Below are 26979 nucleotides of genomic sequence, written 5' to 3' on the forward strand. Positions count from 1 at the left end.
CCTGGTGGTACTCCAGCCTTTGGGATTGTTACCCAGTTATTTGCTCTCATGACTGTCACAGTGATAATTTCCCTATTTTTTACATTGCAAGTTAAAGTACTATCTAAATCTAGTATATTTCTTTCAGACAATCAATAGATATCGCCTATCTAATTTTAATCAAACTATGTTGTCATGCAGGTGAAAATAAAATGAGCCCTGTCTCACAAACAAACATGAGCTGTACGAACCATAAGTTACTGGTCATACCAGACCAAAGAAGACTGTAGCTGCACACCCCTGCATTTTGTTCATTATGAATTGAACTCTTCTTTCAAAACGAAGAATGTTATTTCAGTTTTCAACAGTGTCACTTTAAGTCATAATTTCAATTTATTATGTCATATTTTTTCACCACCAGAAGAAAACATCAAGTCAGCCAACAACCTGTATGCAGCAGTCTCAATAATTTGTTCTATATGGTATAGGAGTCTCAATGAAATTCTCCCGAAACACAGGACTCAGATAATGTTTCACGTAAAGCTGGTGAAAGATACCAAGGAAATAAATTGATTTTTTTTTTAGTGAGTTGTCTTCATTTATTCATTTACCCTTGCACTGCCTGACTACTAGTAATATAGTTGTACGTGCACATTGTCAACAGTGAGGATTGGGATTCTACCTTTGTGTATGCATGCAAGTACCCTTATTTGTGTGCCTCGTGTTTTCTTTTAATCTGTAAAGTGTGCAAAGACTAATTGGGCAATTTTACAGTATAAATAAACTGAAGTTAAAATATTATTTAGAATAATAATCCCTGTATTACTGTTTTGCTTCATTTTCCTTCCCTTCAGTTTTGGTAATCCTAGATTTTTCCCTCTGCTTGTGCTATGCTGCCGCCCAGTGGTGGGATACTTGACAGCTAAAATGAAACACGATGTACTGTACATTGTTACAGGTTTGAAAAATAGTAGTCTTTATTTTCTAATGGTGGTATTTACAGGTGGTGTGGCCTGCTGTCTTGGTACATGTGATAAAGAACATAGTAAAAAGATATGAACACATCTCAGGCAAATAAAGCATAACCAATAACCAAATTAACTGCCGACACTGGGATATGGACAAGATAAATACCCTATCTAATCAAAGCAGTTCTTTTAAAATGACAAAGTATGAGGCTTCAGTATTGCCCTTCAGCATCCAGTGAGTAAACGTACACTCTTTTCCACAAACGTGCCCTACAAAATTTTTCAAATGAATGACAAATATGGTTCTGGCATTGCTCATAAAAACAATCAATATTACAGAATACCATCAAATCTTGATTTAACACACAAGAATAAAATAATACATTAGAAAAAGGACTACATGAAAACAAAGTTACATGAAAGCAGTTGCAAATGAAATTGTGAAGACACCGATATCAATGGTTGACTTAACCAGAGCAACTGTGGATATAGCTTGTATGTCACATGAGAGTGCGGTTTGATTTCTAAAATTGTTCACATTTTCTTGATAAATGTTTTCACACTTCAACATGAGTAGTCTACAGTGGTTTGTCGGTTAATGTTGAATTGTAATACTTACTTTTTCCTTGATTTCTAGATATGTTTTCTATTGCCTTTTTCTTTGAAAACAGAATAATTTTGGAAGGCAGTACCTCAGGGAACACAATAAGATAAATACATTTTCAGCAACTTTTTAAAAACTCAGAACTAATGAGAAACAACTGCAAGATGTGCAGAGTTTGTCGGAAAGATTTTAACTGATATGGTTGTCCGCAACAAGTTAATGACATTGTTGGCTCTGATACACAAGCTGTAACTGCAGTCACCATGGCTCAACTGACATATGAGATTATTGATGTTGATGTTATTGATACATTTGGTTTCTGATACAGTAAGCTCTCCATAAATAATAAAAGGAACCTTAAATTCTGACAAATAATATTCTCTTTTACATCGATATACAAACAACATAACAAAAGATCATAAATACAGGGCAAACTGTCGCCCCCAACATTCAACATTAATAGTACTGTGTTTTATAAATGCAATATGATTAAATTACATTGTCAGTTGATGTTGAGATGGAAAACATCAAATATAATAAACTACTAAGCCTAATCTGGCTTTATCATGCTGAAGTGGTCCTGTCATTGACTATTTGCTAAAACATTCTTATGAAACGACAACACAGAAGTGCTAAAAGAATTGATATGGAAGAAAGGAGTGGAAATTTGACAAAATGTTTAAAAGGGTGATACATAAGCCATACTCTCCAAACTCAGATTTTTGTTAAAAATGGGACACTGTAACTCAAATCCAACAATAAGAAATATGAAGCTTTCAATTTTCCTTTTACAGGTGAATATTTCACATTTAAGCCTATTCTGTACACATGTATAATAAATTACATACTGTATTTTTTATGTAATTTTAGGCTAAACTATAGTAATAAAATTCATACTGTCAAAGGGGTCAGCTGAGGTGTTTCCCAGCAAATAATGACTATTACACACATATGGTAACTGTTTTGTCTGATGTACTTCTGTACAAATACTGTTTGCTGTGATATTTACACAGTTCTGTGCACTGATAGATATAACATTTAATTTAATGTATGGAGAAAAGATCAACTTTAGACACGTCATGGTTTCAAACTTTTCCTACAGTATTAATTGCTTCTAAGGAGTACAGCTTACTAAAATACATATCAGCAGTTCAATATCTCCAATTTGCTTTAGGATACTGACATGTAATTTCTAGTTGAATCAAAGAGGGGGCACAATATAAATAATAAATGTCTGGGGCAAAAACTCACTAAAAATATAAGGAGAATTAAAGTCTGCCTCAGCACATTGGGATGCAAGGTAAAAAAAAAAACAGCAAAGTTGGGGGGCGGGATGAACAGGATGTAGAGTTTTATCTCTGATATCGCAACGTCCCCCAGAGATGAATGACGGCAGGCACTTGAATGTCATGGTTGTGCATGTGTGCGAGGACAGTGGTGGATAGTCACATAAGACTGATAGTCCTTAAAGAGTCTCTCTTGGAAAACGAATGATGGAAGAAAAGGTGCCTCCTCCTCAGGATTCCATCTCGTCTCCATCAAACGATGGTGGCACAAAGCTGAGTACCTCCTCGTAGGTTAATTCTTAGAAAAATAAAGCAGGATTTATACGAATTATTTACCAATATATAGAACATATAACTTAAATCTATCCATTTTCAACTCAAATGATAGCCTAGGAATCCACAACGTGCTAACTTACTCTTCCATTCTTCAATTTCCAGCTCACGGCTTTCAAAGCTCTGGTCGTAAGGCTCTGCTTCAGGCTCGTCGTCTGGATCGTGGTACTGGGCAAAGTACGGATGGGCAAGAGCCTCAGTCGCTGTGATCCGCTTGTCTGTGTCCAACACCAGCATTTTCTCCAGCAAGTCCACCGCTTTAACACAAGCAGCGATGAGAGGTGGTGAGTATGAGAGAAAGTACAAGACAGAGCACAAAAGTAAATGGGCACAGAGCAAACTAAAAAAAGTAGCACCCATCAGTGAGTTACCCATCATCTTGTTCTGGACCAAATGAACCAAGCTGCAGGTGTGAGAGCACTTTAACATTCATGGATAAGTGTTAAAACATTAATTCCATAGCTATGTACAGAATTTTTCATACTGTGTGATTAAACATGTACAGTAATGGAGGTTAACCCTCACAAAAAAGTGTCTTTTCGATACCACTAGAGGGACTCAGTGAGCCAGGAGCTTTGCAAGCCAGAGCCTGATGGTGAGAAGGGAACTTACCAAGAGGGTTGGCACCAATGAACACATCAGCAAAGTTCCTCTTGGGCATGTGGGGAAGTGAGTTAATGTAGTTCCTTGCCTGCGAGAAACAATGAACAAAACTGTGAAACATCTTAAAGACATCGGGTAGTTAAAGGCCTTTATAATGCTACAGCTAAAAACTGGACAACTTTTCACATACTTAATTTACTAAATTTACCTGAAGCAATAATATACTGTGCATCTTTAATCATCTTTCATCACTTTAATCAACACCCAAATCAAACGAATGAAATATTGTGCCCTAATTTTCAGAATCAAGATGTGTTACCAATGCAACAGACAGCTCATCAGAATACACTGGCTGCACTGGCAAAGCACTTTGGGAAGCCTTGCTGTAACAAGCACGGTGAGTCAGAGAGGAAACAGAATAAGTGGAGTGAGAGCAGAGGCTGATATGCAGAAAAAGACGGGTAGGAAATGTTTTAAATACATCAATTCTAACAGTTCTAACGGTATCTATCTGTAAACAGGAATGTGGGTATGTAGGATGACGGACGGCTGCTGCTCGGCCCCCGATACCAGCTGGGGGGAGAGCTGGGGCACATGGGAAGGCGGAGGGCACGTGTCTCACCTCATGGCTGGGCATCCTGCTTATGAGGGAGGCTGGGGGTGTCCCCGTCAGGCGCATTATCTGCTGCAGCTGGTTTATATCTACAGCCTCTGAGTCAAGGGGCATCATAACATGGAGGTCAGCATATCAAAGAGCATGGGTAGTTAGGGTAGTTTGTGTATGGTGGGGTTATAAAATGAGGAGGGGGGTGACACACAAGGGGTAAAGGATGAAGAGGGTGGAAGAGGGAGGAAGACAGTTTCTGAGCTTTGATTTACAGCTTCCCTTGACTGTTTTTAACTGTATTACAATAAGAGATTTATGGACACTGTAACCCAGTGCTGTACCAGAGGCCTCTTACCGTCTCATATAAAGAGCTTAGTAGACTGTAAGAAGTCATAGTACATGCTAAAGACAAGTGGGAATCGAAGCCTTGTGCTGAAGTGCAAATGAAGCCATTTAGAAAACACACACTTTCAGAGTGCAGCTTAGAGGTGGTAGCATCAATACAAAGTAGTAGAGTAGACTGTCTGATCTCTTGCCAGGGCAACATGGAGGCAACACAGACACAGGCAGGAGGGGCAGTGCAGGAAAACTAGGTGGGATGGTACTTGACACTCACTGACTCCGAAGAGATTTTCATCAAGAGTTCAGGCCCTGGGGTTCCGACGAGCATCATTATAAGCTTCAACTGATCAATGTCTACCACACTCACATGAAGGAAAACAGGAGGAATGGAAGGTATTGGATAAGGAGAGAGGGGTGAGAGGTACAACAGAACTGCAATCATTGCAGTTCTACAAGTAAGGTACACGAGAAGTGTCAGCAAACACCATGCTAAACTGCATTTTCATAGTCCGTGAATATTAGTGTCTGCTTCTCACAAACTACACCAAACCCAGCCTGATAAAAGTATATGTATCTGAGCTATTACTGAAATTCTAAAGTGTCAGCTATCACTAGTACATTAATATAGGTGTGTTGTCAATCTTTAAATCAATACAAAAAGGAGTTAATAGTGGGCACAGCTCCTGCACACTGCACCTGTAATTATATTGTGTGGGAGCTTCTAAGATGCCAGAGCTCATTTTTGAATTCTTGCTCCGTCAGATTTCCTCCCACACACCTGTAGCCTCAATACACACGAGCAGAGCTCACCTTTCATTGAGACAGGTAAAATGAGACAGACCAGAGAGACTGCTGTGTATCCAACTAAGCTTTGTGAGTGGGCAGCTCTACCACCTCTTTTGGAAATTTAAATTTGGTGAGAGGGCACACACACACACACACACACACACACACACACACACACACACACACACACACACACACACACACAGCAAAGGAGTGGAAGGTTTGATTGATCATTTAGAGCAGGAGTCACAAACACATTATGCAACAGCCAACTCATGTTTTTCATCTTAAACAGGACCATGGCCAAAGAGGTGTGTTTGCCAACTTCTGAATTTTGAGTGTGTGTGTCATAATTACACTGTGTCTTCCTGTGAGTTTTTGTGTTGAAACATCTGAATGCTCAGCTGCTGTGTATGGGAAGCTTTGTGGGAGGGAAACAGGAAGGTGTGCTGTATTGTGGAGAAACAGTGGAGAAAACAGCGGGCAGCGGTGAATCATAACCCACAGAGGGCTCTAAGTTCTATCACATTCACACCAACGCACACGCACCAATGCGCATGCACACACACGCTCACACACACGCGCACACGCACACACACTTCCTTGACTATTCTGGCATGCAGCTCACAAAATTCAATACTCACCACAGCTTTTGAGGCAGCTTGAAGTCAGTAAAATAGTGTGTTTGAAACCCTGTGGTGTTCGCAACAAAGCAACATTTTGTGTCTCATGCAGCTTCTGTAAATCTAATCACAAGTATATACAAAAGAGAGCAGATTGCATCCATCTACTACCCCTTCAAGTAGCACCCAATACCTACAAATTGACTCCAAAAAGCCATTTTATTTTTGCATGGCAGTGACAGTGGTGGAAGGATACGGTCTGTACCAGGGAAGAGCGTCCGTCCAGTGAGTAGTTCAGCCATGATGCAGCCCACCGACCAGATATCCACTATTAAAATAAAAAAATATGCAGCATGGTGAATACTTTAGAACAAGCTACAACTTACCTACTTCATATTCAGTATCAGTTACATTACATTTATCTGATAGTCTCTTTTGTCCAAAGTGACTTTTTAAAATTCACAAGCTCAGGGGGAAATAAGGCTGCACAGGGGACACATATGGATTTCAGTTTGCAATGTTCAACACAAGGCTCTTTAATACTTGTGGTGAGCTCAACAATTCAGCATGCCTTTTTTTTCAGAATCTGTTTAACATTTGCTGTTGAGCTGCGAAACAAATAATGGATAAAGCAGAACTTTGTTTTATTCTAAAATCCTGGCAACAGAAACCAAACATTTCTGGTGAAAAAAATGCTACATCTGCCAAGTGTAATATTATATTCTTAAAATTATGATGTGGAGTAAAAAACTTTCACCAGCTGTTGGCACAGCAAAATGCAACATTAATCATTTATCTGACCAATTATGTCAAAGTCACATCGTCATGTATGACAAGTTTAAAGCAGAATAAAATGCCATCCAGCAAGGAACACGTCTGCTTTGGACGCTCTGGCTAGTGCTGCACCTTAACATCATGATGAATAAGGCAGAAAATTGAAAAGCTGTCCTAGTTCCTCTAAAATCACCCTCATCATTTCTTGTGTAACAAATACTTAACGAGTGATGCCAGAGAAGAAAAAGCTAAATATATCTGCTGAAATTATGTTTTTTATGTCAGCAGACAACAAACAACAAAAAACTCAATGTTATTTTTTTTTCTCCATTATTGTTCAAGCCCCTTTGTCAAATCAAACCCTAAACACACAGATGTTAGAAAGCTATTTCTACACAATTTCAATTATGTGAAATCAGACAAGATGTAATGTTGCATTCGGCTGCAGCCCAAAATAATTATGACTGTATGTCTGTATGTACCTGTCATGTTGTAGTGCATCCAGTTGAGCATGATCTCTGGGGCTCGGTACCACCGGGTAGCCACGTAGCCTGTCATTTCATCATCTGTGTGCCGCGCCAAACCAAAGTCCAGGATCTGCATGAAGTGATGTTTGTTTGTAAAAGTAGCAAAAATGAACGGAGAGAAAAGAAGGTAAGGAGACGGCTTCCACTAAATGATCAGTTAAGTCATTGACAGTGAAAATTGTTGTAAGTCCACCATTTCTGACCTTGAGCTCACAGTCTTCATTCACGGCCAGATTACTGGGCTTCAGGTCCTAAGGAGAAGAGAGGCAGGACAGAAGTCATTCCGCTGCCATTGTTATGCACATCTTTCTCCTTGTAAATGTTTGTCAAACACCTTATGACTGATCCACTTTCAAAAGGTTTGATCAGTATAGGAAATGTATTCTCTGGACAAAAGAAGAAGAAAAAAAAAAACTTATTCAACTTCAAGCTCATGCATCAGGGTCATCACTTACTCTGTGGATGATATCAGCAGAATGGATGTACTGTGGGAGAAAATAAAATAATGATGACTTACAACTTAATAGATGACAGTGTTTGCAATACAGATACAGGACTTAGAAAAACTACAATATGTGCTACACTGTTTTATGTTTACAGTAACTTCAGTCTCAAATACCTTGACAGTGGTCAGTTTTAGTTTGGGGTTACTGTGTCAGATGTCAAAGGTCAAATTACAGAAAGTCTATAAAAAAAAGGCCAATTCTGATTCAATGGGCCATCAGTTAGACTAACAGACAACAGTTTCCTACTGAATCTCCAGAATGATTGACAAAGGACAAGTTAGTATCTTAACTTCCAGTATCAAGCTGAAGAAATGGTGTCGCTAATGGTGTTCACCATGGTGTTCACTAACCTTTAAGCCTCTGAGAATCTGGTAGATGAGGAACTGGACGTGGTCATCAGTCAGCTTCTGACACTTGACTATGTTGTTGAGGTCTGCCCCCATTAGGTGGGTCACCAAGTACCTGCAAATCATACAGCCAATCAGATATGGTCTCCAAATGTCAGTATGTCTGCCTCCATCTTCTGAAGCTTTCTTTAATTCATGTTTGGAGCCTTCACTGTCCCTCTTACTGACTATTATTACTTGTGGTGTTATGATCCATAAAGCACTTCGTAGAATAACTTTCTGCTCTAATAACATAATTAAACATGAGTTCATTTGAGGGGTTCTACATTACAATTTTGTGTAAGTATGCCTATATTGTATGAAAATATATATATATAAAATTCGTATAAAATGCATAACTCATTCTTGCTTAAAGGAAGAATGGGGAAGGAACTGTTGGTAAAAAGGGAAAGGCAGAATTGTTTCACTCTTTTCTTGATAGTGGAAAGCCAACACATCAGCAAAAGAAGGCCAACTGTAGCACAAGTGTTTATGTGAAGTCTGTGCTTGGTATATCTGCTCCATCTGACCCCATTCTACAACAAGACATTGACCTGTGAGCATCGTGCATGCATCTGCCTCTCTTACAGTTCACTATAAGGATTCATTTTAGCACGTTTCTGTCTGTGTTACTGGTCACCTGAAAGAGAAATGTCAGTCTGTATAGCTCCACTTCAGTGCCGGGAGTCTGTGTTTGTAGGTCCATCTCACACTTCCACAAATGTGCAACATGTTGATGACGCCACAGCACGCAGACAACGGAGAATTCAAGGACACTGATTGAGCATTCCACACACACACACACACACACACACACACACACACACACACACACACACACACACACACACACACAACCCCCAGAGACTGCCAGATGGCTGTTACCATGGAGACTAGCTGTGATGTGCACAGCGCACATGTTCCCCCTCCATTCACCTTGGTACAATGCGCCACATGCCGGACTTGCATGAAGTTTATGAGCTGTGGGATTACAATGTGTTTGTAACTCTAGTGTCAGCTCTGTGTTAGTCTTGCAATCATCTGCCAATGTGAAGGGTTTCACTGTGTTACAATGAGAGAAATTAAAACTACAGAGGCTCAGATGGTAAGGAGGCAGAGAAATGAACTTCAAATACAAACACCAAGGAGTCAGAGAAGAAGAAAAAAACTGAAGGATAGGAGTGAAAGGGAGAGAAAAAGTGACTTACACATCATTGAACTCCTCTAAGCTTGTCGCTGGTGTGAAAACATCTAATAGGCCAATCACCTGAAGGCAAAAAGAGAGATCAAGAGGTCAGAAAACATTCACACAAATGATTTTATGTGACTGAGATTCCAAATGAACAAAAACAGTTTTCATTTGGTGTTGTATAAACAACCACTTGATAACTTGGGACATCATCAGCATGCACGTCTTTAATATAAAAACATGTGCTATTTCCTCCCTGATACCACAATCACCACAGTTGTTGTTTGTTGATAAGCACAACCAACAGACAGTCCCCAAGTATGACATTTCTACCTTTTCTACAGAATCAAAGTACTTGATGTTCTCCCTTTCTGCAATATCTCAAGTTTCATTTGTTTGAGTCAAACAAGCAGGGAATTCCTGCCTTGCTGCACTACTCAAGTTCGCCTCCTCGATTTCATATTAGGTAACATACACTAGGTTATCCTTTCACCCCGTTTTGGTCATGAAGTGATTACATCACACAAATTTGGCTGATAAACACGAGTCATATCATTTCAGAGGAAGCAGTAGACATTATCTGATGAAGTCTGTCCATTGACGAGACACCACAGGCGTGTGAACAAAAGAAAATATAAATTTGAGAGGAATGTGTCACGTTAGATTTAGGTACATCTAACTGGTTTCCCATGCTTGTTTCAACAATGGCTAATTGTTTGCTTTTCATCACAGACATTACAAAGGCTTTAGAGACTATGTGTGTTGGCATGTTCTTTCCCCTGCTGTGCATGCCACTTGCAAGATATGCAAGTTTGTGACTGCATGACAGGAAAGCCATATATAATGTGTGAAACCAACAAAATATGACAGGCTGCATATAAAGAACACTTAGATGATGTACATAAAAAGCTTGTTTTATGCAATGTCTCAGTTTGAACAAAATGAAAGACAGATGCAGGACAAAGAGGAAACATTAGAGGATAATGAAATGCGTTTGTGTGTTTATCTTCAGTAACTGCGTATGCACACATTCATGCACGCACATATACACACAGACACACTGGCAGAGAGCAGCGCTGAGCACCCCCACCCCCTGGTGAGAGAGAGTGAGGTGGATAGGTATTGTAAAAACACAGGAGCAGCCCGCCCACACAGGGCACAAACCCAAAGCTGATTGGTGGACTGAAGCCACAACAAACAGCTGATTGGTTCACTCAGGCTTTCCAAAAATCCAAACCCAGGGAGTCTCCTGGCAACAGTGTGAGCAAAACACAGATTCACTCTCTATGTAAAGCATAGGTGGGGATTAAAACACTTTGATGCTTTAAGAACAAAAAAGCACAGCTTTACGCAATCTTTCCTGTTATGATGAAACAGAACCAGACGAGAACATGCTCATTAATGATCACAAATTGCAAAATAACCTTTTAAGTAAGATGACTGCCCCACTACACTATACAATGGCAGTGTTTTACTGACATTGACAGCTTTCATTGTGCACTATGATACGGGCTCTGATTCTACATAATCCTGAAAACTTGTTTGTCAAATGAATGCACTGAGGTATTTTACCAGAAGTACCAGTGCACCATGCAACACTACTTCCCAAACAAGAGAGTTCAATCTGTTCCAGCAGTGAAATAAAGGTTGGTAAAGAAAACAGGATCCAGGAATAGTAATGTGTTGTGAGTGCTGAGCTGAGCATGCAAGAACTGAATATGAAATATGATGTTTCATATGGAACCTTTTTTTTCAGGATGGGTGGCAAGCGGCATGTGGTGTTCTTTACATAAAGTGCTTCCTCTTGGCCACTTGTCTAAACACACGCATGCAAAAACTGTTTTCTTTTTGGTCACATTTAAATAAATCAGAGCATCCAGAAGTAACTTGAAATCAGTCATATTTTTAAAGTTACTTCTGCATGCTAAGAGTGTCAACAATCCCAAATCTGATCTCTTGTTAATAACTTAACACTCAGTCATTTATCAGGCTGATGACACACCAGCATATGTTAGTGTCTAGAGTCGGTGAATAGCCGATGCATGAATTCCATGGTGTGTGTGTGTGTAATGAGTTCTTCAAGGCAATTAGGCGAGGTAAAATAATGTTCATTTGAAATTACATTAACTTCCTAAAGTTGGGCTTTCATTTCACTGTGAGATCGGCTATACTTTTGGTGTGTAACTGCTGCTGGTGGGTTTTCCCCTTTGAGATGTTCCATAATTCTTCAAGCTGCAGTTTCTTTTTTTTCCTCTATGAGTGCGTCATCTAAAACTGCTTCACTTCACTGTGCCTGCAGGTTGATGAGACAAGAGAAAGTAGCAGTCCACCCCATCACTCATCACTAGGCTCTTATAACAAGCCATTTCTACCTATTACATTAGCTAACAGTGAATTACTGGGAAAACTTTCTATGCAAATCTCCCCATTTATCCTTCTAAAAAAGACCCCAGCAGAACCAACTGAAACCTATCTACTCACACACTGATACATACCAATCACCAGCTGATCCCACACAGCTTACAGAAACCAATCACTTGCACTTCAGATTGAGGAATCATACAACTGCCATTACATAACACATAAGGATCCTCTCTATTTGTTCAAAATGTTAGCTGAATGCAGCAGTAGCACACAGGAACTGGGACTGTGTTTGTGTTTAGTATGTGGGCAAATGTCTGTATGCACGGTACGTTCACACGCACACAAGAGACTCAGAAAACCAGAACCACAGCAGTGATTGCTGGAGGGTAACTAAAGCCAGTGGGCAAAAAAATGAGAAGTAAAATTGAAGGAATCAAGATTGATGCAGCAACAAAATAAGATGAAACCACAGTAAGTGATGGGACTGAAGCTGTTTGGTGACTCGCTGCTCACGGAGTAGTTCCCTTTGATCACTTACATGGAAACGCTCGTCTCACAGGACATCGCACCCCCCCCCCCCCCCCCGGCACACACACTTTTTTATTGAGGCCAGTGCGATCATGTTTGTTTATGTTGCCATACGTGAAACTAACACAAGAAACCACTTTGTGCTTCGTAACAGTTTGTTGCTTTTTCATAAATCCACCTATACTGTTCAGCTCCTGTTGTTGTGGTGTGGCCAGGAGGGATTTCACAGTTAGCTGGAGGGACAGTGAGGTGTTGGGTTGCACACCCAGCTCTACTCTATAGCTTAGCCGCCTTTTCTAGACCTTGAATGTTTACAGAGTGGATTAGTTTGTTTAGTGATGTATGCATGTACCCTGTATACATTGCATTACGGTGTCTTCAAAAAGGATTTTTCTTACCTTCTTTACAAAAAGAGTCTGTGTGAATGGAAATGGGACTTTTCTAGTAGCTCAAAGTTCAATTTTTTACACTCAAAATTTGGACAATCATTTGCAGAAATCTGACATCAAACAGATGTGTTTACTGGTTTCAGTTTCTATTTTTAGTTCCCCGTCAACTATTAGGTCACGTGGCTGTCCATACACAAAGTCACATTCCTGAGAGCAGAGCTAAATAAGCTTCAACCTTCTTATGCTCCAAATAAAACACATATAACATTATAGGCAATTGGAAGTAGTGGCTGCTTTTGCAGTCTTTTCCTTCAGAGTTAATCTACAGAACAATGCATATACTGTACACAGGAGTCCGACTGGCCAGAGATTTAAGGCCGGGGGGTGGAGGTAGCGGTGGGCTGACTACAGGTGACTTACATTCTCGTGCTTCATGTGTTTGAGCAGCCGCAGCTCTCTGTAGGTTCTCTTTGCGTGGATGATGGACTGGAAGGGTCTAGACAACTTCTTCACAGCTACCTTCAGGTCTGTCTTCACATCATACGCTGAACTGAGAAAGAAAGGAAAAAAAGAAACATGTAGTTGAAAGCGATTAGCAGTAAAAAAAAACTCATTACATCAGGCTAATAACAATTGTCATACAACAACATGATTTAACTGATGATGAGGTACTTCACTAGACTGCGTAGGTGGCCAGAACCCAGTAAACAAAGCCCAAGTAATTGCATAACACTGAGCTCTTGGTTTCGCTTCTTATTATACTCTGCAGGCTGTATGGGGAACATGACTGAACATGTTATTAAATATCAACAGTATTATATACAACACAAGAGTGTGAAAACCCACCACTTGTTTACAAAAAAAAAAAACATATCAACAACATGATAGTCAGTGAACATTTGGTTACATGAAGCAGTGTTCAGACAGAGGCAGACAATCTTTTTTTATATAATAATGTTGTTTACATGTTCCTGGATATTGGCTCCACAAATATAACTCAACCTCAACTGTCCGGCTTAGCACATGATGTCCAATAACACTTGACACTGGGTTCTGAAAATCTGTTATTACAGCTCGATAAGAATTTCATATTCTTAATTCTTTATAAAAAAAGAAAAAGCTCTGCTGACTTCTACATGTCTGTTAATAAAAGCAATCCATGTTAGTGTCTTGTTGTTCCAGTTATAAAAGCACTGAGGTATTACAACATATCGAAACAGGAACAAACAAAGACATAAAAAAAAATGTCAGGTAATTATCTTTGTGACCCAGTTTTTCCTGAGTAACTGAATAAAATCAAATCAATCAAAACCAGCACCTGCCCTGTGATTCTGCTGGAGCTGTGCACATGAGTACGCATGGCTGTGTTTGATTTGGTCCTCATTCATTATTTCACTCATTTCATTATAATGATGTAACAGAATACCCGACTATCAGCATAGAGCCAGTGCAAAAGAAAAAAGAAAAAGAAAAAAGTAGGTGTGGCAGAAAGAACATGGACAAACAAAGTGTAACATAAAAGCTGAAAATGAAATGGGCTCCTGTTGTATTGTGGCAAAATAAACCTCAAGTGAGCAGTGTTACTAAAAACACAGTCTAAGGATAGAAACAAGCCATGCTTTTGCCAGGATTTAAAAAAACAAAAACAAATGAAGACTCAGACAGACACAAAGACACTGTGAGGGCAGTAGAGAGTGAGAGAGAGGCAGATGGGCCTTGCCTCCCCAAGAAGCGTGACATTGCTGCATTTCCTGTACTGTGAGGGAACACAACCCACTTACAATAAACCACATTCCTTCCAGGTCAATCACTTGAGCTAAATTGCAAATGGATGATTGCAAAATCAGTCCAAAAAAAAAAAAAAAAAAAAAAAAAAATCTGTGCTCAGTTTTGTGCAGACACATACCGTTTCCTCTCACTGCGGTCTAACCTTGTGGGGGGTGTAAACTTAAACTGAGGGGTTTACTCCCCCCCCCATCAAAACTGCAGGGAGTAGTCAAAACGTCTTTATACAAAAGGAGCTAACCACTAACACTACCTGAACTACCTGAACTACCGACCCAGTCTGAGTTCAGCTCAAGGCCGTGTCAATACTACATGTTACAGGAGAAGATGATAATCATTTCCTCTCTGAATATGTTTTACAAACTGATTGAAAGATCTAAACCGATTACCTTTTTAACACTTATGACTGGGAGCTCCTATGTTTTAGATTATAATAATGTGTTGGTGATTAAGTTATAATCCTAAGTGTCATGAATCCATAGTGAGAACATTAAGATAAGCAGCGTGTTTTTTCCAGTAAGAGAGAGAGAGATAATCTTCCACACCCAATGTACTCTATGTTCCTGGCTTGCAGAACAACTTTTATATATGTCACTTGTGGAGGAAAACTCAGACTCAGTAAACAAAGACTATACCAAAGGTAAATGACAAAACAAAGTCACATGTACACTGTCTTTAAAACTCCTGCTAATCTGCAGGACAAACAAGACGGCTCTAAGCATACACCACACAATTAGTCTGTAATAAATGGAAGTGCAATAACAAATGGCCATAAAAATGTGGGCTGTAAAAGCAGCAACGTTTAGAGGGCAGCATCATGGGGAAGCAGTGATCATACACAGTATGTTGACTAACAGACAAAGTTACTGCACAGGCAAATGTGAACTGTACATGACTTTTTGAGGTGTGTAGTAAGTGTACCCTCCTTCCTCTTTCCATCAATTCACTCTCTCAGAAATTAAGTTCACAAGAAATTCAAGGGAGAGGATAAACGGCTGTTGTGTAAAATTGTTATCAATTACCCACAATTGAGGAAATAAATGTTTACACCAGAGTCAAAACTGTGATGGACTTGTTGTACAGCTTTTAGTTAAGATTAACTGATGCATGAATGGTGTTTTTCTCTCCCTTGTCCAATCTGCACAAACTGTACATGTATGCATAAATTTCCCTTTCAGAATCTGATACGTGGGTACATTTATGCTGACAATCATGGCTGGTACACACACACACACGTAAAATTTGAGTAATTTACATAATAAGTGTTACCATGAGCCTAAACTTATATCATATATATATATATATATATATACACACACACACATACATATATATATATATATATATATATATATATATATATATATATATATGGTGTAAACTGGTGACAAACTTTCAAAAAACCCAGTGAATAGCATGTTTTTATCCATCATCATTACTACTTTTGCTATTAAATCTGATGTCAAAGTCAGAACCATATTACAAGCATATACTTGACAGAACAGACATGTTGAAGACCAGCACAACAGGGAGAAAATAGCCAAAACATCTGCATGCATGTTAAAATGATTAATAGTGAGATAAACAGTGATCAATTCCATATTCCCTGTCGTCATCTTGCTTTCCTGTAGCTGGAGACACATCATCATGATGTACTCTGTGAGATCTAAATCTTTAACAGTAAACGTTCTGCTATGCACTCAATGACCTAAGGCACAGTAATGCTTCTCACAATGCCTTAATTCATTTGTGCCACTCACACACATCAGTGTTAGAAGGTAAATGGGTTTTTACTGATCTCTTTTCAGTGTACATATGGCAGGCATACTGATAATAACCTAATAACCTTAGTGCATGTAAAACAACCTGGTTAAAGTGTTTACATAGCAAAAGCAATAATCTCAGCTGTAATCAAATTATTACATGGCATTTAAACACACTAATTTTCCGATCTGCTCTGCAAACAGAGATACTGATTAAAGTAAACTCCTCAACTATCCCTCCTCCATTTCCCAGATAAACTTGTGGTTTCTGCAGCTCTGCTCGGAAGTTTGAAAATCAAGTCTGAGAAGTATTTAAATGCCGTGTCCACTTGATCTTTGAAATGAAGTTGACTGACAACAAATAACATATGCTTCAACTTTTCTAACTAAACTAAAAGTTTCCCTTCATCTGTGAATAGTTCAGATACAGTGGTTAGACTTTTAAACAACACTTAAACAAGTATGAGTCCTCCAGTTTATCCACTTTGCCTGTGTTTTTTAAATGTTTTGTAGATTTGTAAACTCATAGCTTTCATAGGCAAATTGTTAGGCATCTTTTTACTGAGACATGCACTGTTTGTGAATATATGGGCTTAGTGACTTTAATGAGCCTGATCAGGCCTGTCCGCTGCTTAGGGATGAGAATCGAGAACCGGTTCCAGTTGAGAAGCGGTTCTAAATAGTCAAAACCATCAGAGTGGTATGCCTCCGAGCTTATCAATTCCTTTTAACAATGAGTGTTTTACTGACAGCTGTGCATTGCAAAACAATGGCATCAAACTCATGTGTCTACGCTGCTGGAAACTTGCAACAAGGAGGAGTCACAGCAGTGAGGAAGAAATGGTCCAAAACGTGGCCTCATTTTACAAAGAAACATGATGACAGTGCTAGTTGTAATGTGTGTATGGTAATTTCAAGTAAGGGTGGAAACACCAGCAATATGCTGAAACATCTGTCTATGCAACATGGGCCTAAATTCCAGGAATGCCATGTATTTGATACTTTCCATCTAAGGAGCACGCCCATCACTGAGGGTAAATATACTGTGTTATAATAAGTGAGTTATAGTAAGTATAATTAGTGGCACACAGGCAGGCTTAACATATTTTTTTCTTTGACTAAGAAAAACTATATGAAAAAGAAAGTTGTACAAATGTTCTCCGATTACATCCATTTTAGATGATCACAGACAGACTGTTGTTACAGTGAGCTCTCAGACACCACTTTCCCATTCAAGTGGTGGAATGGAAAAGTGGTCCCAGACTTTTAGAACCAACTGTATCAGCCAATAGTTATTTTTAAAACATAAACACACACACACATATATCTATGCAATATGCTAAAATCAGCCAATGAATCTTTCCAGCTCTACTTTTCATGTTAGAAAGCAGGATCCCACGAGAACAATAATGTTTTGGACACTACTGGCTGGACATTTTGAAAGCAGCTAAAAGTTCTCCCTTTTTAAGTATCACAGTGCCCATGATGTCTGCATGCCAAGATATTTTGAGGCTCACAAGCCTGATCCATAACTTCATACCAAAATGAATGGTTTTACTCTTTTGACATCACAGATGCATTCTGTCATGTACCTCAGATGAGTGTTGGAGCTAAAGTCATGTAAAATTGCTGGTTTCAAGCTTGAGCCTACTGTTTGTTTGGAGAGCTGACAAGTCAGTGCACATTTCTGTGAGGTTAAAACCAAGTGCGTCAGCCAGAGCTTGCCACAATATTGTACCTTCTCACCAGATTAGCCTCATTATTCAATCCCTTCTTAATCAGCAAACTATGTAAAGCTACATATGGCCGCTAAGGACGCCATATAAAGAATGAAGAAGGCATGAGACCAGGGGAAAAAAGCTTCAAAGCTGAGCCTGACTGGTGAGGAAATGCATGTGCTGCTGGGTGCTGAAACCACTGAAGAAGCCGTCAGAGCTGAGAACTGAGAGCTAGCACTAAACACACCTGTGAAAACTTGAAAAATAAACACTTGCTGGACATGTAACAAAAAATGAGTAGAATCACTTTTTATTCATATTCAAGTATGAGAAATGTAAGTATACAGAGCAGTTAAGCATGGCACCTGTTTTTACCACAGTGCCGACTGTGCTGAGAGAACTTGTTGTCTTCTAAATTTGCTGTCTAAACAAATCAATAGCGGTTTTAAATGACACTGTTTTTGGAGAATTGGGGAACAACCAAAAAACAATTATATAAATGTCAGAGAAAGCAGGAAAACATAATGTTCCTACATGAGTTTCGGCAAAGTCCTTATAGGCATTATCGGCAGCCATCTTGGCACACCCCTGGGCAGTTATTTCAGGCTAACAAGAGCAGGCTCAAGACCAGAGCATCTAAATGAATGGGCAGAGTCATAACTGCACATTCAATGGCCACTGGGACATAAAAAAACTGCATGCACAGAATCACCTGTAAAATCAGACTAAAATGTTTGGCACTTTTGTACAAAATAAGGTTTAAAACTCCTTTGTCCCCCACAGGTTATACTTCTAACACATATACACAAGGTTTCACTCATCAGTGCAACAACACGATTAGCTTGATATATTTGTCATGGGAGGAGACAGGACATGTGTCACACAACTGCCATCTTTGGTGTTAAGACTTTTTAATTCAGGATCCTATGCCTTTCTCTTACAGCATCTCTGGCTCCATACTCTGATTATCAATAACTGCTTTAGATGATATCTGTTATTGATGAAGAAAAATCTCTTGTAGTGCCATGCAGCAATTATTTCCACTCTAAATTTGCTTTATAATTTTATCTCATCTAAAATATTATTTAAATTGTTTATTAAAAAGCTTAATAATGTTTGGCAACAGATATTTGGATATTTAGTTCTATCATTTTGAAGTTGATATAGAACTATTAAATTAATAGACATATATGTCCTGTGGGCCTGCATTTGTTTCAGGCTTGTTTTTGCTCAGCTGAGAAACCTAAACTAAAAAACACGAGGCACTCAGCACACAGTCCATACTGTAATCCCCACCAGCAGCATTCACTGTAAGCTCTTTCTTTCCACACAATAACTCTGGATCTCCTCCAAGTCTGACATTTAAAAAAAAATCAGAACATGGGTCAGAAATAAGGAGACGGTGGAAGTGTGTTTTTTTTTTTTTTAGAAGTCTTGTATCTGAGTGACAGACTGATGAGGAAAATTATTTAAAACCCCACATATTCAATGCTCTCCATATTTAAACAGAGGGAAGAATTCAAACTGAGAACCTGAGGAACATCGTGGCAGCAGCAACAAAGACTCTGCCGGCAGGCGACTGAGAGCATGTGTCCGGCTGACCAGCAGCCGTGACATGCTAGAGTAGGTACTGCATGGTTATTTATACTTTACACAAACCTTCTGAAGAGTTTTAATGACAGCCTGCTGTTTGGACCACTTTACCTACAGAATTCATTGAAAGCTATAACACTCAAAAGGCTTTGTGATCATGTTTCCAAGAGATAAGCTGACAACTCCTGGCTCTGGTTTGGGGTATAGTCAAGTACAGAGGAAAACACAAAGGAATTTCCTCACAGGCAACTTCAGAGCAGAGAGATAATGATGCTGTCGGCCTTTTTTTGTGCAGACTCTGGAACTTTTAGTCTTCACACATATTATTAGTACACGTCACAGGAATACCTCTCACATGGATTTCTATTATAAAAGGCGCTGCATATCTTAATGCCTTTCATTTGCACCAGTATCTCCTTTCCAGTGATTTTCTTTAAAGACCAAATGAGGTCATGGTTTACCATTTATTCACCACTCATAACTGGAAAAAACACACATACATATACATGGAAGTAGGGTCAAAATTAACAGTGAAGTTATAATTATGATACGATGCCGTCCATGACATTGTGATGACTAAAAGGCGTCAGAGCTGAGGCCACTACCTAACCTCGGGACTGTGAGTCATGGGTGTACCACAAGGGGAGAAAGGGTGACATCATTCTAGAGTCATCATCGTCGTTGGATGAGCTCCTATAGAAAGCTCTCACTATGCACGAGGGGGGCCTACTTTCTGAAAACCACGTGACCTTCTGGTACTCTGCAGGCTGCACCCAACTGAAAATGCATAATGCATGCAATGTCCGGATGTGTAAAGTGCCAGGTTGTACATGCAGGACTATAATACTATTGCAATGGAAGGCGATTGTTTCACTCGGGTGTCGTTAACCCTCTCTGTTATCATGACCACAGATCATATCTCACGAGGAGGCACCACTCTGGCTGATGATGCAAGCATGGACATGCCACTCATCAACCTTGTTCAAAAGATACACTGATAAGCCATTAAAAATATAAGCAGTTCATCTGCAAATGTAACACCGGGGAGGTAATTAAACTTGCTTCTGGAGCTGCCAGCGTGTTTTCTGGAAACTAGTTGGACATACAGGTGTTTACAGGACAAGCGTAACTAAGAGAGCAAAGCAAAGAATGTGCACAAAAACAAAAATAATCCCCACCCGCCCACCGAAGAAATGCGAGCCACCCCGAAGCGTGCACGGTGCGCCCTCAATTCGTAACAGCCAAAGTATGAAAGTGTAAACAAAAGGCACAATCAACATTTCCCTTCTATCACTGGCACCCTTCACAGACTGATAAACAGCCGGCGGGGAGGCAGCTCTGACGGGCCTCTGAGGGTGGTGGGAACCCGTTTTACTGTTGTGCAATCGTGCTGTGTGCTCTCGATACTACTCTGCAACAACTGCTTACCATACGGATCCGTAAGCTCCGGAGCCGACGGGAGATAAGTTCTGGTAGCGCTCCGGGACCTCCCACACGGTTTTATTGAGTTCCTGTCGGTAGAAAGTGGGTCTCTCCTTCTGCGACATTCCTGCGGATTTACCAGCCCCGCAGTGACAAAACAAGCCAGCGGAAACTTCTGCCCTCTCTCCTCTCCTCCTCCCCGTGTGTGTGGCACGACGTGGTGTGGTTAATGCTGCTCCACACTGCAACTCAAAACGGAGACGGTCCCGAATTACTCAAAACTTCAACCGGCTGGCCGTGCAAATTCGGTGCAGTTGTGCAGCCAAGAAAAAAATCCCCACCTCTCCTTGCACGTCGGGGCGTTCGGAGACAACTTCCTCTATACAACGCGCTCGGGTCAGGAAGCTCAGTCTGGACTAGCTTTCGCTGGATTTTTCACCCTGCTCTGTTCTCGCTGCGCTGGGCGGGCGCGCGGAAACCTGAACGCGCACGCCACTGCGCGCTCCCGGCAATAATTACTATCTCGCGAGAGTTGGGTCGCTGTTGAGAAACCAGGGGATGCCCCGTCTCTAGTGTGGCCGACAGTGGGAATCACCCATCGTCAATGACTGAACATGTCTTACCTGTTTAAATGTACCTCAGGTATTACGATGCAATAGCAATTTACTGTGACCACAACAAATACACTCAATTATGAACTGTTCCTTCAATATCAACCACCTTGGACATCATGTTTTACTACTAAACTACAATAAGGCAGTTAAGATATTTTTATACAAATCAGCAGATAAGACTCTTTAATGTCATAGTTAAAAAATATCTGTCAAATATAATAATTACAACTGATTGCACAAGTGCAGTATCCACCCATTTATGGCACACTCCTAAATGTGGATATTTTCATGTTCATAACATGTGCATTATTAGTTGAATGGAAACCACCTGTGTAACCAAGGTGTGACAAGTTACTGTAAGTTGATCATACTGGAAGGTCCAACAGCTGATTAGTCAATTTGTAAAACTACATCATAAAGAAAAAGAAACAAAAAAAATATATATATTTTAATGGAAGAGATTTTTACTTGTCACAGTAGGAAAAGCATAGTGTAAATAATAAAATAATGATGAATTACATGTAGCTGGTTCAGCTTCAGGGTCCTGCTACTGTGCATGCTGGTTCACAGACAGAGCCATTGTTAATAACACCTGTTCTTTCTCAAAATGACTGTTGTGAAAATGGCCTATCCTAAACAATGACATTGAAAAGAACCAGTCAGGGGATGGACACAAGACAATTTCCAAAGCAGTGAATATCCCTCAGTGTACAATAAGATTATACTGTGGAAATATGCCATAGTGGTAAATCTGCTGAAAGTGGGTTGTCTTCCAAAACTGAGAATGTTTGTGTAGAAGAGCACTAGGGGCAGAAGCTATCAAAAGGCTTACGACAAGTGTGAAGGAGGTAAAGGGTTCAATGGGTAAGATGGGAGACATGTATACAAATACTGTTGCCTTTACAAAAGCAGGTGGGAAAATGAAAGAAAAAAGTTTTATATCCTGGTAGTTCCAAAATATGTTTGACCTTTATGCTTCATGATGTGTGTGGTGGAAGCCCAACACTGCGCATCAGCAGAAATACAGAATGTCCACTATGACTCATGGTGGGGGGCCGGACCATGCTGTGGGGATTTCTCTGGGAGTTTTCTGCAGCAGGCCCCGCAGGGGCTGTGAGAGGAGGATGAATGCAGCAAAATACAGAGAAATCTTGGAGGAAAACCTGTGATGAGCTGTTGAGAGATGCTTTATTTTAAAGCTAGATAACAACACCAAATATGAAGTCAAAGCTGCATATAGATGGCTTTTGAAAAGAGACTAGGACCAACCAAAATCAGAGTCCAGACCTCAAGCATAGAAGAATTTAAGCAAAATTGCACTGTCCAGATCTTCAAAGCTGATAAAGACCTACCAAAATACCATAGGCTCAATGCAATTATTTCAGATTTGTACTTTGGATTGATTTGGAGGATGTTTTTACTTTTTTGTGTGTCCTCTGCTGATTCAAAATTCCATCCACTGTGATTCAAGGTTGTAAACCAATAGAAGATGAAAAACATTATAGGGACTATACATTGCATAGGCACTATATGTCACTTGAAACCTAACATTTGTTTTATAAAGACAACAAACACAGAAATTGTCTGATCAAGGTTTTACTCAAAATTGCATCGCATTCCCTCCCAAAACAACTTAATTATTTTAGTAATAAAAAATAAGGTGGCAGAATTAAACGCAGAGTAACAGTATGCAATTTAGATGCCATAAGAAGCACCATCCCTATTTGGCATTGCATTTAAATCTTCAGTCAAGTCTGATATAGCCATCCAATTTTCACAACATGTTGATATACGTCTCTTTTAAAGTTATTACTCTTCTCTCTGTGACACTTTACAATTGCAATCGAACTTTGACTCCCTGGGGACTTAAATTCCAAGTTTGTAACTATTTATGACATTCATTCAAAACATGTTATCTAGTATTAGATGTCAAAGTAAATACAACATACATATCCGTATAAAATGTGTATTTCAAACCTAAAGAAAATGTGGGAGATGCCAAACAGCACTGTTAAGAAAAGTTAAGAGATCCAAAAAAGTAATGTATAGTGTATACAAGAACATCTTCATATATTAGCTTTGTTTATCTTTCCCTCCACCTTTGACAGAAGAAGTGATACAGAAAAAATAGCATAGCTGGGAGCAAGCAGTATTGATCCATTTTCAGTTTGATCAGACATAACCTCTGGCAAATTTCTATTGGTCATATTTTTTCCAAATATATACAGCTAGGCTAACTTTAGGTTGTGTACAGGTACAAGGTATAATGCACACGCTGCCATTCGATCCTGCATCCTTCATTATAAATAATCATGGGGTGTGGATGGAGACAATAAACAGCATTAGCCAACTACAGAATGATACCATGTAACCAAACAGCCTCTCTCCTCTGTAATAACTGTGGAGTAGATTCAGGATGCCCTTCTTGTCTGTAGTGCACACACATTATTAAGGGAGCAGTTATGTACCCAGTCACCAGAAGGGGGCACCACTGGGTATTTCTCACATGGGTCCACAGGGCAATGGGGTTTCATCGGTCACTTAATCCTAGAAGTGTCCCGCAACAAGGATTAGTACATGACCACTGAGATGAGTCCGTCCCCACCCTGCACCCGTCCAGTCCTTTCCAGTCCAGTCTGACTATCATTTCAAGAAGACGATATAGAAAGCCATAGCCAGACAGGAAACCGCCACAGCAATGTGGAGCCGCGTCCCAATTATTGCAGCTGAGAAAAGAGATGGAGGATCAAGAGGATGAATGAAGAAAACCGCAGGTAAATTACAAACATATGGAACAAGGGTAGAATAGCAAATATAAACAGATGTGTATCAATGAGTTACTTTAACTACTGATGAGCAATTCTCTCCAAGTGACAATAAAATTAATGACAGATTAAAGTTGGGGTGAGTGGGCAACAGATGTAAAGTCCTCTCTCATGGTATACGTAAGTGGATTTTTATCAAAATATCAACTCAAATCTCCAAATCCTACTCATAGTCCCTCTTTCATTTAAGTTTCCATTGTACTGGAGTACAGGGCCAACAGCACAACATGTGCTAACATGGCTTCAAGCTGCTAATACTGTACTGTTGCATTCAAATGTTTGGGCACCCCTTGCCAAATTACATAGTTTGTTGAGGTTTTGAGGGGCTACAAAGCACTGGCCTACTATGGTGCTACAATTACTGTTTATCATTATTATTTTAATCCACAAGAAACAGTGCATTAATATTTGATGGAAATGTTTGTTTGCTGCAGGGGTTGCATTTAGTTCTAAACAAAATAAGCCATATATGCAATTTACCCAGGGGGACACAAACCTTTGCATACAACTGTACATATTGCAATGGCTGTATAATATAATAACATTACATGTTAACTCAAAATTAGTTCTTAGATTGCTGTCTACTGTACCAGGACATTTTGTGTAGGTGTGTGTTCAATCAGCATCTTGTGAATTCATTCATCTACCTTTGTAGAAAACGCCCCACACTCCTTTCTTCTCTGACAGTAGCCAGTTGTTGAGTCGAGGCACCTTTTTGAGGTATGCACAAGTGCAGATGAACAGCAGCCCAAACACCAGGATGCCATCGAACGAGTACACTACGGAAGAGGAAAGGATAATATCAATCAATCCGTCTCACATACCAGTTGGCTGTTCGCTTAGCTTATTCAACTTATTCACAGTACACAACAACATCTGTTAGCTGAATTAAATGAGACAAAACAAAAATGACAACAATAGATCTCTCCTGATTATGAAAATATGTGGGAGTTTACATGCACTAGTCCACATTAATTTAGCATCTGTGAATCTAAAAGCATCCTGATAACAGTTGGTTGTGAATAACACACCATAGAATAACATTCACCGATTCTTGCAGTGATACTCCACAAATTAGTTTTTAATTTTAAAAAGCCTCATTGTAGAAATAAATACTGCTGCACCACAAACAGTGAAAAACCGAGCAACTGCTAAAGACACTGTATCAACACTGATAGTGAATTCACATGGACACATCTGCACAACCTGTCACCATATAATGTATGTCCTTTCTCTGACGTCCAGGTTTGACGGAGAGGTATTGTTTTTGTGCTGTTTTGTCTGAAATTGCCTCTACTGTGGGAAGTCACTCATACAGCAACATATACACGTTGCCTTGATGTGGATTTTACCTTTAACCAACATGTACAAACTGTGTTGTTGACTCTGCAAGTCCAGCGGTGCTTGCAGATACAGCAGCACTAATAACCTCTGTTCATGTAACCACATCAGCAGTGAACGAGCTCAAAATAAGTTAGATATTTTAAGAACTAAGATGAATAAAATGCTTACAGGTTTGTCTTGACTTGTTCGATCCAATGACTGTAGCTACCTGGATTTTTAAGCTAGATACCTTAATCGATGCTAGTTAGCAAGTTGCTTTGTAGACAGTTAAAAATACGATGTGTCCAGCACTTAGAGCTTTTCACTGTGGACGGCAAACTGTACAGTGAATTTGTAATTGTAACAAAGAAGCAGTACAACACAGTTAAAATGAGTAAAGAAAAATCATTTCTGGTGCTAACAGACTGACAGTGCTGCCCAGGGCCACGTCTACAGCTAACCTAGCTTTAGCCTTCTTTGCTAGAAGTAGTCTAACTTGAATGACCTGTTCTGCTGCCGACACTTCTTGGCTAGTTTCGCAACACAGTTGACCTACCATTTGTCATATTCGCAGGTTGCTATTTGACGATGCTATATGACTGTTTCTTCCTTTAAATTAGCAATCCATCCTGAATAATAAAGTGGAGATATAATACAGTCTACTTCGCAGTCACTCGGTTGACATTTCCGGTTTCACTGGTTTACATTCTTCTTCTACATTTTATGTTTGTTGTTGTCCAGCTAGTATTACTGCCACCTACTGGAATATATGATTTACAACTGCCTCTACCTCACCCATGTGACCCCACATATTTAAATTTGCACATTTCAAATCTCAAACATCTTAGTACGTACTCTTTCCATAAATTTGTTTTTAAGTGTCATCTCAGCCTGTTGGCCACACATGGGTGGATTATGAGAAAATGCACCCTTGGGCACAGACAGGTAACCACCAGTGTGAAAGTGTTTCTTTGTAGTTGTTTTGTGTCTCTTCATGCACGTTTTCTATTTCTATGTAGTTGTTCTGCATCCCTTTTTAATTGCTCTGTATTTTTATGGTCGTCTTGTGTCTCTTTAAGATTCTTTTGTGTGTCTATGTAGTTGTTCTGAATCCCTTGTAGTTGTTTTGAGTCCCTGTAGTT

General features: G+C 39.6%; 1 protein-coding gene across 3 annotated transcripts; it reads right to left on the reverse strand.

Annotated features, from left to right (window-relative positions):
• Positions 1-928: 928 nt before the first annotated feature.
• mapk14b (mitogen-activated protein kinase 14b) lies at positions 929-26534 on the reverse strand. Of its 3 annotated transcripts, XM_087178620.1 has the most exons (14): positions 26394-26534; positions 25162-25293; positions 21082-21202; positions 13215-13344; positions 9533-9591; positions 8289-8400; positions 7888-7917; positions 7636-7683; positions 7388-7502; positions 6388-6459; positions 4396-4475; positions 3783-3861; positions 3254-3427; positions 929-3135 (listed from the first exon to the last, which is right to left on the reverse strand). In XM_087178620.1, the coding sequence occupies exons 1-14, from the start codon at positions 26401-26403 to the stop codon at positions 3068-3070; spliced, it is 1230 nt and encodes a 409-aa protein (XP_087034746.1). In that variant the 5' UTR covers positions 26404-26534; the 3' UTR covers positions 929-3067. The 3 variants fall into 3 exon arrangements, with proteins under 3 accessions (XP_087034746.1, XP_023279193.1, XP_023279200.1); XM_023423425.2 differs by lacking the exons at positions 4396-4475; positions 25162-25293; positions 26394-26534 and adding an exon at positions 4997-5076 and having other exon boundaries at positions 21082-21528; XM_023423432.2 differs by lacking the exons at positions 929-3135; positions 3254-3427; positions 3783-3861; ... (7 more) ...; positions 13215-13344; positions 21082-21202 and adding an exon at positions 22859-24415.
• Positions 26535-26979: the final 445 nt, after the last annotated feature.

Source organism: Seriola lalandi, unplaced genomic scaffold (genome assembly GCF_002814215.2).
Source record: "Seriola lalandi dorsalis isolate HSWRI2012SDOR001 ecotype SW California unplaced genomic scaffold, Sedor1 jcf7180002054692, whole genome shotgun sequence".
Lineage (NCBI taxonomy): Eukaryota > Metazoa > Chordata > Actinopteri > Carangiformes > Carangidae > Seriola > Seriola lalandi.

What these genes read in the sequence shown, in the direction of transcription:
- mapk14b (XM_087178620.1), bottom strand. An exon ending in GTGGGGCGTTTTCTACAAAG is followed by an intron (nt 21,203 to 25,161) that starts GTAGATGAATGA and finishes GTAAATCCGCAG; the next exon opens with GAATGTCGCAGAAGGAGAGA. An exon ending in CATTGGTGCCAACCCTCTTG is followed by an intron (nt 3,428 to 3,782) that starts GTAAGTTCCCTT and finishes CTTGTGTTAAAG; the next exon opens with CGGTGGACTTGCTGGAGAAA.